The sequence below is a fragment of the Zeus faber genome (assembly GCF_960531495.2).
Source record: "Zeus faber genome assembly, chromosome: 10".
Lineage (NCBI taxonomy): Eukaryota > Metazoa > Chordata > Actinopteri > Zeiformes > Zeidae > Zeus > Zeus faber.
In genome coordinates, this window is record NC_137199.1 from 4,030,555 (window position 1) to 4,044,669 (window position 14,115).

The 14,115-nt window shown below is 43.3% G+C and overlaps 1 protein-coding gene across 1 annotated transcript in view; it reads left to right on the forward strand.

Moving 5' to 3' along the window:
- The window catches only part of aff2 (AF4/FMR2 family, member 2), a gene marked incomplete at both ends in the record, with an annotated part of 174,397 nt that overhangs the window by 71,089 nt on the left and 89,193 nt on the right, over positions 1-14,115 (forward strand). The window contains 2 exons of the mRNA XM_080007688.1: positions 2,015-2,774; positions 3,917-4,341. Of these exons, the coding sequence (XP_079863814.1) occupies positions 2,015-2,774; positions 3,917-4,341 (1,185 nt within the window). The remainder of the gene's footprint in view (positions 1-2,014; positions 2,775-3,916; positions 4,342-14,115) is intronic.

Below are 14,115 nucleotides of genomic sequence, written 5' to 3' on the forward strand. Positions count from 1 at the left end.
CGCATGCACACACACACGCACAGGTATTCACCCCCCCCTCCTCTGTTTTCCATTCCATCCTTCTGTAAATGTGTTTTTTGTTCCTCTTCAGCCACAGATATGTTATTCATGAGCCTGCGAAGACATGGGTTAATTTATTCACAGCTAACTTTGGCTCGCGACAGTGTCTGCGCGTGTTGTGTTTGTATAAGCCTGTATCTATACGTCTGTTTTTATGCGTTGGTTTTATGTGTGTGTTTTGCGTGTGTGTGTGTGTGTGTGTGTGTGTGTGTGTGTGTGTGTGTGTCTGTACATGCGTGTGCCGACATGCGTGTTGTATGCACTTGAGTGTTACCAGTGTGTCATTTTCTACACCGGCCTGTGTCGCGTGAAACGCAGCAAGCGCGCTCCTATCCTTACTTATCCTTAAAAAAACAAAATTAATCGATTTCACGTGTGAAGATTCTCTTGTATCATAGCTACATGCTTTAATTACTGGCCAGCAAATCTCATGTGTGCTCTGTGGCGTTTCTGGCCTATTAGACAAACAAATAAACAATGGAGAGACGCAGTGTAATTAGTGCAATCAGTATTTTGCAGCGTAATACTTTTCTGGGGGTTTAATAATGTGTTAAAGGTATTCTGTGTGCTTATGGTGAAGTGTAAAACTTGGTAGGGTATACACGATGCATACAAGCACACATGGACAGCATGTCCTTATTTCTTTCTTATGATTTGGTTAATGGCTCAAGCTATTCAATATTAGTTTGCGCTGAACAAACATTCAATATATTTGCAGTAGATATCTGGCCAGATAACTGGCAGAGTTATTCAGCAATAGCACATTTGATCAAACACAAGGAAAATGAATGTTCCTGCATCCCTTAAGGGGATATACTAAGAAGTCTAAAGAGAGCTATCCCAATGAAGAGTTGTCAACTACTACTACTGAATTACAATTTAGTGGTTACTTCTGTCATCGTACAGTCTCATATCGGAAAAGATGCGGAACTTCTGCCAGTTGAATCAAGGTTGGATAAATAAATACAGAAAAATATGCTGAAATTTGCTCAAAACTCACTTGGATAAAGACGGTTTCATCGTGTGTTCATTAATTGACGATGTTGCTGTGAATCTAAATTTGAGAAATTGCTACTGTACATTCGAAAACATTTAGCCGTTGGATGCATTTTTCATCATCAATCCATGTTTTATTGCATTTATCAGTTCACTCTTCACAATTAGGAAATTAAATGATCAAAACTTTTCCTTTCTATGTTGACAACTCAGCATAAAACATTTTGTAAACTGTGTGGTACAGTAATGAAGTGATAATCTATTCAATTCAAATATTTACCATTGATTTTTGCATTTTCACAATTCAGAATTAATAATGAAGTGTGGTTATAAATTATAGGCTGTAGATCTTTGCTGTCGGGATTTATCCATTTGACCATTGATACAATCAACCTTTAATTAGCAATGGCTCCACAACGGTGATTAACGCCTACTAGATAACTGAGTGCATCACAGCTATTATTCTATTATACTTTAGTTGAAAATGTTCCCAGTTTTCAAATTTTTTCAGTTGTTCTCCAAAGCACTTTTTATATATACCGGTGGAAATAATGAATACCTCGTCTGACAATGAAGGTGCACATTAAGATGAATAAAAAACTCCTCCTCCTCCTCCTCCTCCTCCTCCAAGGCTCTGGTGCCAGGTAGTCTGCTGTAACCGCTCCTTGCTTTTGTCCCTTCCAAATGCCATACTACGAAATGTCATGGCGTCGTCGGACAACCTGACAGGTGCTGTCACTGTTGGCCTCTGAAACTGTCACTGAGGAACATCTGGGCCTGACGGTGTCCATCAACCTGTAGTTGAAAGCCCTCCCTAACCCCCTCCAAAATCCTCTGCACTATAACAATTATTTTCATTTTCTATCATATCTAGAATATCATATCTTTTCTTTTTATTTACTTATTTATTTATTTTAAGTACGGAACTTAACACCATCCTCTTGTGTGATATTTTCAGACTAACAAAGGCGACGCACTGGCCAGCCGGGTCCAGAACACGCTGGGCTCCTACGAGGAGATGAAGGACCTGTTAACCAGCCACTCCAATCAAAGTCACCTGGTGGGAATCCCAAAGGGCGGCGGCTCCGCCAACAGCCTCCAGACGTCTGTTGCCCCGGCCACAGAGAGGCCCGGCCTACAGTCCCAGCATCCCCAGCTCTTCACCGAGGGGCCCAGAGGGGCGGTAGCAGCACCTGGAGGCGGAGGTGGAAGAGGAGGAGGCGATGAAGGCGACGGTGGGGGAGGGGCGGAAAAGAGAACAGGCAACTGCACGGCTTCATCTTCCGCGGTCGTTGCTTCCACGCAGCCCCTCTCCTCCTCCACCGCCTGTTCTTTGATGGGCGCGGCTCCGTCTTCGTCCAGCGCCCCCGTCGCACCGCCGCACCAAGGCTCCAAGAGGTCCAGAGGCCCCTCTGACTGGTCCAGTGGGCCCGACGCAGCCGGCACCCAGGGAACCGGCCTCGCTTTGGGGCTTTCTGCTCGTGGCGGGCAGGTCCAATCCGGGAGCAGCGGGGCCGGGAGAGGGAAAGTGTTGTCGTCAGCGCTGGAGGGAAAACAACTGCAAAGGCACGAAGAGCTGTTCAGCTCGCTGAAGGATGAGCTGGGCCTGAAGGGAGACTCAAGTCCTTCCTCATCATCTTCTTCCTCCTCTTCTTCCTACTCCTCCTCCTCGGGGAGACGACATTCATCTCACCCGTCCAAATCTCTCCTCTTCTCAGGTAAGCCTGTATGTTGTCAGCGTTGTCAGGTAGTGTCTACATTGTCTATTTGCAAGTAGATAAGGTATTGGGATGAAGTGAGAGAGGTAAAAAGTAGAGTAGTGGGAATCTCCCATGAACAAAATCACAATCAGTTGATTGTCAAATCTACCATTACTACAATCTTGAATTTGCAAGATAGCAGAAATGATTGTGGGCTGATTAACAATAATAAGACTGTTTTAACTCAGTAGTTTATTTATTATAAACTTCTAAGTTGAAACATTTGTCCGATTTGGCTTAGTTTGGATGTCTGCATGCAGCGCATACCCAAGACCCTAATGTACACACACACACATACACACACACACACGCACGCATGCTGTGCACTTGAGTTGAAGGACAAAAAAGATATATATATTCTTAAATACTACTACACTTGCCACAGTGGGGAATTGTTGATAACTGCAGTATCCCTACCGAAAATGAAAGTTGACACTATAACCAGAGCTAATGTGCATGGAGTTATTACCGGCTTTCTCAACATCATTAAAGCCAACACACCACCACAAAGAAATATTTCTTATTAACTATTTGTGTGGAATTGATCATCCTACCTTGTAATAGTCATTACAGCCTACGGCAAAAGTTTTGAACTGGTCTCGCCTCAGGATCCTGATTCATCTCTGAGGCATTATATTTTATTAAATACAAATTATTGTGCAGCAATTCACAATGTTTTATGCACCATTCAAACACAAAAAATATATTTATATATATATATAACATGAAATAATTTCCTGAGGTTTCAAAATATTAGTTTTAGTTATTACTTTTCAAAAAAAGTCCAAAAGTCTAATGACTCACAACCCAGTTTTGGATCAAGGCCTACCAAGTAAGAACCACTGGGCTACTGCAATAGCCTGTATTTTATTTCCATGTGAAACCGTAAACAGGACCGAAAGAGCCCGTTAACCAATCAAGCAATGAAACTTCACAGGCAGAGGGATTGGGGTGCAGAAGCACAAGTCGCCTAAAGAAGATGGCTGAGCAGGTCGCACAACAGAATCTTCTTTACAGACTGAACTTGTTGCTGTTTTTTGGAGATCGCCATTGTAGTTTTATTTTTTTATTTTAATTTCCGTCCTGTGCCTCCCTAACAGACAGATCCTCCACAATGGAAGGCGCCCATTTCAAGTCTTCCGCGACCATGGAAAGCAGTGGACATCTTATTAAATCTTCCCCCTGCGAAAATGAGACGTGCTCTGTGCTGCCCTCTTCCTCGCCATTGGCCTCTACCTCTGTCCTGACCACGCCCACCCCTGGTTTAACCACTCCCACCTCTGGACTGACAACGCCCACCTTCCCTCCTGGTGCCTGCCTATCGGGGAAGCCAATGGCGGTCCAGCAGAAGCCGACGGCGTACGTTCGACCGATGGACGGTCAAGACCAGGCGCCTAGCGATTCGCCCCAGCTCAAGCCCCCTCTGGTGGCCACAGAGGGCTATAGCAACAATCAGGCCTTCAGCGGAAATGCGCCGAATGTGAAGAACAAGTTGCCGAAGTTGAGCCTCGGTCACGCCGGAGAGGTAGGAACCAGAGACAATTTGGTAGCATTTCAATGTTTTGAAATAGCCTGGTTCTATTTGAATGTGCGTTTTATGTGCGCTACAATCACTTTTGCCTCGGAGGCATCAAACGGTTACAGATGTTCATTCAATGAGTCGAGCTTGTGACCTTGGTATGCTGGAGCCTTTTAAATATGAATGTTTTTTTGCATCTGAGCATCATTTCCACAGAGCACTTCTTTATGGGATTTAATATTTACACCTCTGCCTAATTGTGATGTAGAATGAAGCTAATTATTTCAGACAGAAGAGCATGGGTTCCATACTATAGGTTCTGCTTAACAGCCCTGTGACGCGGTTTTGACATGCAAACCCCCCACGTGATCTCTCTGCCTATCTCTCTTTCTGACTGACGCCCTTCTTCTTGCTCACTTTCTTTGACACTTTCTGTCTTTATTCCTGTCTGTCTCGCTTCCACACTCTCTCCATCAGGCTCTCTCTCTCACGTGCGCTCTTGTTCACACTCCCTCCCCTATTAAAACCAGCAAGAAACGCCAAGCCTGATTGTGTGCGTGTGTGTGTGTGTGTGTGTGTGTGTGTGTGTGTGTGTGTGTGTGTGTGTGTGTGTGTGTGTGTGTGTGCATGTGTGTGTGAATGTGTGCGTGACTGTGTGAAACTAGTTGACAGGCGAGTAGTCATCCATATCGAGCAAGCCAGCTGTTCCCCTGCTTTGATAGAGCTGGTGTGCATGTGTGTGTGTGTTTGTGTGCGCGTGTGTGTTTACGTCTCTGTGTCTGTATGTAAATGTGCTAGTATAGACTTTTGTGTGTGCGTGTGTGCGTGTGTGTGTGTGCGTTCCTGCATGCACACAACACGCCAAATGAGCTTGGAGATGGAGCTCGGAGCATATGGTGCTGAGAAAGACAGAGTGGGGGAGAGAAAGAGAGAGGGGAGAGAGAGGGAAGAGAGAGGGAATTAAAACCCAGCCTATTATACCTTTCAGCACTTATTCAAGGTGTTTGGGATAGAGGGAGAGAGAGGGATTATGTCATTTATTTTGCTTTCCCCATCTGTGTTCCATTTTGAGCCATTCTGCCATTTAGTTGGTATTTTATTAGGGGTATTATTATTATTAGGGGGCTGGACCAACATTTAAAAATGTTGGGGAATACCTCCAGTTCAAGTCCGCCTGTAAAAAAAGGACAGGAGGCTGTCCAAACACAGATCCAAACCACAGGACCAGGAGTGCAAAGCAAACTGCACAGTGTGCCATACAGTATGTTCTGTCGCCCATGGTGGACTGTCCGACCTGAAGCAACATTCAGCAACATTCGTGCATCCATGCGCGCGCGCGCGTGTGTGTGTGTGTGTGTGTGTGTGTGTGTGTGTGTGTGTGTGTGTGTGTGTGTGTGTGTGTGTGTGTGTGTGTGTGGGCATGTGCGTGCGTGTGTGTGCGTGGGTGAGAGAACAATTTAACCAATAACCTACTTGGTGGAAATGAACCTTCCAAAGGCTAGGCTACCCCGTGTTGGACTGAAGGTTAAAATTACATTCATATATGTATAAGTTCGCATAACCTAGATAGATTAGTAATTATTTTGTTTATCCAAATTTCCCTGACTCTGGAACACGTTGATCTTTATTTCAATGCCTTCAATCAGGAGAGTTGCTCTGATCAGTTTGACCGTAAAAAAAGGACATTTTGCCAATGTCTGTTTTGATGTTTTAATAAAACTGATGCAACTGTGTTTACTCTTATTGATTCTATATTCCTTTGCATTCACGTTGAGAGCAGCAGAAGAGGACGAGGAAATTGATGCATAAAAAGCACAAATTGATGCATAAAGGACCCCCAGACCCCCACTTGATTTGTGTCCCCCGGGCATAGTGCCGCTGGAAGGTGTCCCTTATTTTCCAACATTGGAGGTGGCAACCCTACGCGCAGTGGCTCAGACCTCCCCCACCAGGGTGGAACCGATGAACTTCTCCTTCTTCACAATTTAACGAAGGGCCAACTACCCTTGACCCCGTGTATTGCTGCCTGCAGCTATATTTAAAATTTAAACTGTCTGGAACAGAATAACCGCTGCAGCTACAGACATGGTTAAGGTGTCTTTAGATCTGGTACATCGCAGACATCTCTTAGTTCAAGTTTAATCCAAATCGATCCGTATATGGAGCAGAAATTAGTGAAAAACGGACCAAATTTGTGTACTGTCTATCCTGTTTGACCTTGGCTGGGCCTTTCGATTGGTATTTTACCTCTTTTGTCTTTTTTTAAATGAAGAAATTCTGTTCCGATCTAATCCTGTGTTGGATGCGGCGTTGTGTTCCTCCTTACTTTGTGGCGTTCAATGAAGTGGTAAGACACAAAATCTGCGAGTCCATCATGAGTTTCATATCCTGGGAAGGAATCGGAAAAATCGTATCCTGAAACTTCTAAATAATCACGCAAAACATCAACCCTCTTCCAGTTTCATGGAAAATCAAAAGCAGAAACACCCAAAACACATTAATCCACAGAAAGCCGTCACCACATCGAGTCGCGTCCACCCCGACTGTATGAATGAATGATGCATTTTATGTACTAGGAAGGCGTCGCAAAACTCGTACCCGTGTAATTAATCACAGAAAGACGCTTTTCGGTTTCATGGAACCGTGCCAGTACGTCAGCTTTCCGTCACTGTGACTGCAGCTCTATTTCTAACACACGGTGAGTTATAACAATGAGAAAGTTTAGTTTAGAGGAAAGCACAGATGGTTCATGTACATGCAGCTTCCCACACCTAAACGTAGCGGGCTTAAAATGAAAAGGAAGAAGGCATTAAATAGTGACAAGTCCTTCCATAATATGTTAAATTACAAATGAATGTTAATGTCCAATAAATGCTTTCTGTATTACATTACAGGAAATGAATCTATTTCACTGAATTCTGAAATTGTAGATTGTTAGCACAAGAAGTGCAATAAAGTACAAATTGAAAGTAATTGTACTTGGAAATACTTATGTATATATTATGTTTGTGAAATAACATGTTTTTTTATCGTGCTTGTTATCTAAAATAATTACAAAATTAATGTAATTTTAAAATAATTAATATAATTAATAATATAATTAATAAGGATAAAGAATAAAGACGACTGTTATGGCTGGAAAATTAAAATATTGTCAGATACGATAAATTTGGGTCAGAATCAGGCTGAATTATTGTACTTTGATGCCAGACTACGGAAAATCTGCAAAATGTATGACTGAACTGGACCCTGTGTATTGCTAGCTGCAGCTATATTTATTATTATTATTATTATTATTATTATTATTATTATTATTATTATTATTATTATTGTAATTATGATTATTATTATTATTATTATTATTAGTTCCAGTTGGCATTCCCATCACATTATGATAAAGTATAATAATACTACGCGTGCAGTTGATAACATCACCCACGGCAACGGTCAAAGTGTTTTCCAGCCACGTGTGTGAAATCCTTGTGCTTATGGACACGGAAAATTGTTAATGTTAATAATAATTGTTCATAATTTTGCTGATCCGGTCCATTAACACGATAAAAGAGACCTTTGACCATTTCTTTATCACAATAAAACCAAACAGATCCACTTTTGTGCTTTTTCCCGGTCATGTCCACATTTGGTTTTGTAAATTTTGTTTCGGCCCACATATCTAAACATGTATATTAAAATATTTACAATATTTATATTAAAATATCCAATCAAAATATTATCATTACCATAACGAAGGTAAAATGTATTACATTTTGCTAAGTAATTACAGAATACGTGGTTATTACATAATGTCAAGTTGTTGTTGATGATGGCCCGCATCCTTTCAGACTCTGGTGCCGTGCCCCAGTATACGGCTAGATAGTACTTCCGTGCTCAGCATTATAACATCTTTAACCGGGTAGTTAAGAAGGTGAATTGACTTTGGTAGACCTGCTATGAGCGTCCACCCAGATGCTTATGCAAATGGATCTGTAGGCCAGCGTATCCTATTTGCCAATACGAGCTTTGCAGCATATCAATGCTGATCCCACGATGAGAAGCTGACGAGACTGTAGCAGTATAAGTAAATAAATTCCTAAAAGTTTTAATGAATCAGGTTGTTCCCATTCACTACGCTGGTATTTCCCTGTCTTCCTACAAGCAAGACGGCTTTATTCACACCCACTGATTGTGGACGTGTTGTAAACGTTCCAACAAGCCTTTACCCATCGTAGACTGGCACACTGCACAAGATGGAAGGGATCAACCAGCCAAACGAAGAAAGAGAATTTTAGAAGTGAGGTACAGAGGTTTCCTTTGGTCCTCTCTTTTAAAAACCAACACTTGACTTCAACCTGCCTTTGATTTGTGGATTGGAGTTTGGTGCTGCGTAGCGTTCCTCTGTGCAGCAATGCAGTCTTATGTAAGTCCAACGGAAACAAAAATGGGCCTTTGATAACATACGACTGTATTAAACGTTTCAATTTAGTATCTAATGACTGTTTGTATTTATTTACTGTCCACTAGTACTGGTTATTTTAATCAGTTTAAGTGTACGCTTAAACATGTCTTTTCCTATAACAACATTAAACTGCCCTGTTAAATATGAGCCGTGGTAATGTTTTCCTACGAGTGCAATAGAAAAATGACACAAGGAGTAAATCCAGAAGGTTGCAATGAATGTTCCCTGTAACTCTTGTGATATTGATTGAAGAATTATGAATGTGTTTTAAATGTGTAGTTATTGTAGTGAGCGGAATACTACACTTTGAGTTATGATAATTGTGCGTGTGTATATGTGAAAGTGTGTGTGCGTGTGTGTGTGTGTGTGTGTGTGTGTGTGTGTGTGTGCTTGCGTGCGTGTGTGTGTGTCCACTCTCACCTACAGTAATAAGTCTTTACTAAACTGCTGTGGAAGCTTTCTGTTAGCACTATAGTATTATTGATCACAACCTTGCATTCTTAAGTGCCTAGTGTGTGTGTGTGTGTGTGTGTGTGTGTGTGTGTGTGTGTGTGTGTGTGTGTGTGTGTGTGTGTGTGTGTGTGTGTGTGTGTGTGTGTGTGTGTAAATGTTAGATCCTTTCCCAACAGTAAATACAGTGAGTCTCGTATGGGAAGTTAAAACCATTGATCCCCTCCTAATGATAATTCCAGTTTTACTTACTTTAGTCCTACTCTGGCCACACACACACACACACCCACACACACACACACACACACACACACACACACACACACACACACACACACACACACACACACACACACACACACACACACACACACACACACACACACACACACACACACACACACACACAGTCCAAGGTGCACAGCACTAGAACATGAGACTGTGGGTGCTTGGAAACAGATAATTAATGCCGCTTTTCCATTATCGCTGGGACGGCTAGAAGCAGAACAGTGCACACCCGGGTTCAGAGCGTGTGATGCAGGCCGTGGTCCGGATTACTTTTCTATATACTTTGGGCAACACGGGTGGAGGCGTGGCTTTCCTGATTATGTTTTGGGGGTTCGAGCATTTATAGTATAACATACAGTATAGAATAACAGTAATGTGGTGTCATACTACTAAACAAAAGAATATGATGATGATAGATACTTTATGTATCCTGAAGTTACAAGGATGGCAGTGAACAATCCCAAAGTACAAGGGAGAATTAAAATAACAATAATCCAGTAAAAGTAGTAACCAAACCAAACGTGCAAACAAAAAGGTAAAGAAGTTCACGTCCCTGGTAGCCAGAAGTATTAACAGAAAACCAGCGGACGCGGGTCGGCGCGGGTCACCTCGCTTAAAGCGGGCTGGCCCACTCTAAGGGGGAGTGAGGGGCAGGGAATGACTTGGCCTTGGTCTGCTATTGACATTTAAATGTCAAAAGCCACAATGTAAACACAAAGGTGAAATACATATGTATGCATATTTTTTGAATACACAATGATTCCAAAAAGTAAAACAACCTTTGTAAGGTTGTGAAAGACGCCACTGTTTCTGCTGGATTCCTTAAAGGCACGTTATGCAGAACTGAGCCTCATTTGGAATGCATTAGATAGTCGTTTTCAATCTCTGCTCCTGCACATGTAGGCCGGTGTGGATACATTTAAATGACCCGCTAACTGCTCCTCTGTGACCCATTTTGGAGTCAAGACAAAGTGTCAGGATGCTTTCAGGAGGTCTCTGTGTTTATTATTGTTGATCTGAAGATTATACAAAAGTGGATGTGCTCGGTGGTGCCGTGGTATCCTGACGGGTGAGACGGGTGTTCTGTGATTTCTCAGAAACGCCCCGTTCCAGGCATGTCCACATCCACGCACACACACACACGCAGGCATGCACACACACACACACACACACACACACACACACACACACACACACACACACACACACACACACACACATACACATACGATACGCAAACTGATATAAAAATGAAATGCTGTGGTGAAAACGTCGCAAATCAAGACTATATAAAACTCTTAACAGACGTGTCATTTACAACTTCTTTAACTCCGGTAGTTTGGTTCCCAATCACTGCCATCACATAGGCTGACAGCTTAGCACTCATTTAGTGGCTCCCAAAGTGTGGTCTGTAGCGCTCGCTCCCTAATTGCTTCGTGTCTCGCCCGCAAGCGAGGCGATGAGCACGCAGACCTGGCAGCGTATGTGCTCAAAGCACGACCTCCTATCGGACAAATGCGGTTCGGTAATTCTTAGACTATTTTGGTCACATGCCCCTTAGGCCTGTCTGAGTTTAAACACACACACACACGCATGCTATCACGATTTTATTGGCTGATGTGAGAATTCACTCGATAGTGAGACATATCACTCGCTGTCCCTGTCGTTGGCGAGGGAGTAAGTCATTTAGAGAGGTGGGTAGATACTGTATTGGCGCTTGACATGATATTGAACTTGATGTAACGTGTAACATTTATGAGGCGACGCATTGGCAATAGCGACGTAGCTAAGAAATGCAAGTATAGTGAATCTACCGTACAGTGGTGAATGCTATTGTCTCATATCAAGATGCTCCTTCCCTCAAACTCTATTGGGGTGGTTTTGGCTGACTGTGAGGCTATCCTGAGTGGACTTTTTCAATTCTCGCGGTGTTCATGACAGTTTCCTCCGATACCACAAGACGTGTTACACCTGCCATTATTCTTACACCAGCCATTGCCCTTGGCCCCACCAGCTCCAGAACTGGAGTTGGTCACCTGACTAGACTAGACAGACTGGACGAGGGCTGGACTATGGCTGCCCACTTCTTCTAAGATGGATTCAATGCAGAGGACATCAGGGTGTATGTTAAGAAAAACATTAAACATTAAGTTTTCTCCGTGGAGAGACAACACTGAAGGAGGTCCGTTACGAAACACTCGGCGCATCAAACGGAGGTTTGCCAAGTTGGGCTCGAGATACCTGGGAGAGTGCGATTAAATGAGGAAGGGAAGAGGACGATGGAAGATCGGTTGAGAAGGCAAAGACAGGAAGAGGGTGAGATCAGGGGGGACACAGAGGGTGAGATCAGGGGGGACACAGAGGGTGAGATCAGGGGGGACACAGAGGGTGAGATCAGGGGGGACACAGAGGGTGAGATCAGGGGGGACACAGAGGGTGAGATCAGGGGGGACACAGAGGGTGAGATCAGGGGGGACACAGAGGGTGAGATCATGGGGGACACAGAGGGTGAGTTTGTGAGTGAGAGAGAGCAAGAGAGAGAAAGAACAGAGCAAGGGATAAAGAACAAAGGTCTTGGAAAGACAACGGAAGATTCCTCTCTCCCGCACATGAAACCAACAACAAGGAACGAAAGGAGCCGTTTCATTTTGACTAATGGACGGATTCTGCGTTTCAGAAAGACTGACTACGCAGTGGTCTACAAACACTTCCGGAAGCTGTGGCTCAGCCGGCCTGCGTGCTTCTGTAACTCCGCAGATCAGTATATTAGAGGATGAAGGAAAGAGAAGTGGCAGGCTTTGTCCCTTGTCGTTTTGCAACCAGAGGAGAGTAGTCGGAGTAAACAGCTGTCCTCATTTGCATAATACCCATCAGGCATTTGTTTGCTCCTCTGCTCCGCCTGTCAACTCCCACATGTTGACACACACACACACACACACACATACACACACACACGCACACACACACACACACACACACACACACACACACACACACACACACACACACACACACACACACAGACATACACACATACACACACGTGAACATGTGACTCTGGAAAGAAACAGGAACGTCGCCCAATGAATCCATTTTGTGTTGAGATTAGAGGGAGTAGATAGACCCCTGGGGGATACAAAAAATAAAACTCTCCGCTGTCTGAGGTCAACAGCAACCAGGGCCCATCCTGCCTGGGGACGCTGTGTCGGCACAGCGGGAGTTGTCAGGGATTAACACTGTCAGAATAGGCAGAGCGTAGGGGGCTGGGAAAGTGGTTTTTTTGTTTTTTGTTTTTTGTTTTTTGTGTGTGTGTGTGTGTGTGTGTGTCTGTGGGGGGGGGGTCGGGTGGTCACAGGGATTTTGGCATGGATTTTATGTCCTGAAGATGTCACCTCTTCTCCGACACACAATGGACATAAGGCAAATGAGTTGTCAAAAACGTCTGCGCGTCCTGAAGCAACGTTGTGTTGTATTGATCTGCAAGTTTGGACTAGCAAGGCATTAAAATATGGACTTGTGGCAGAGCTGTAGTAGATCTCAGGTTAATTTGGTCTCTCTTATGATCGTGAAGCAAATTATTTAGTCAAGCCTCTAAACATAATAAAATGAATCAACAATTCCCTGAAAACAATCTTAGATCCCCCAGTTTCCCTGGGTGAGAAACCAGGGATTTATAGCAGTTTTATAACAGTACTTACTGGATAAGCCGTGGTGATCAGCATTGATCGCTCCTGTCCATGCAAAGGCGCTAATACGGTATAACACATTATCCTCCTTTGCAGAAATGGCCCCCTTAACAATTCTGAGTGGTTCTTCCATCAAACCGCCAACCAGATGGGTGTCGTTGGAATTGAAACTGCATGGCTGCATCACAGGTCGGGTGCTGGTGGGTGGAGGTCTCGTCCATTCCCAGTTTTCCCTGCAGCTTAATCACAGATGGTTGGGATGATTTTGGAACTGTCCCGACAGGCTTAGAGGGCTCACTTGCACCTGGAGCTGGCGCTGTGGGTTTTAAATGACGTTGAATAACGAGTCTGCTGTTCTTTAAATGTCTTTCAAAGCTGCGTTTTGTGGTTACTCCAATGAGGATATATATACAGTATATATATATATATATATATATATATATATTTATTATTATTATTTTTTTATATGTCTAATATTGTAATTTATAATAAAAAAATACAAAAATAAATTACAAAAGAAGATACAAAAGATGACAAGAAGATACTTTTGAGTTTTTTGAGTAGTTGCAATGTTTTATTTTGACTAGGTTGGGAAAGTAACCATGGTTTCCTGAGAAAGGACCAGATCTATCACCCATGAGACTGATCAACAGATCATGTAATCCCATCAAAGACTCTGCTTTCACACTGGATGTGCCGAGGAAGTGACAACTCTGCCCATACCTTCCTCTCTTCCAGTTTTCACTGCTGAGCACCCTGGACTGGCGCCGTATCTCAGCACAGAAATAGATGTGGTCACTAATCAGGAATCCATGGTTGCCTTCATAACCTTGACGTTCCCTTTTGCAAGGACTACAATCTATTACTCATGGGACCGTATACCATCACTGAACAGTATGG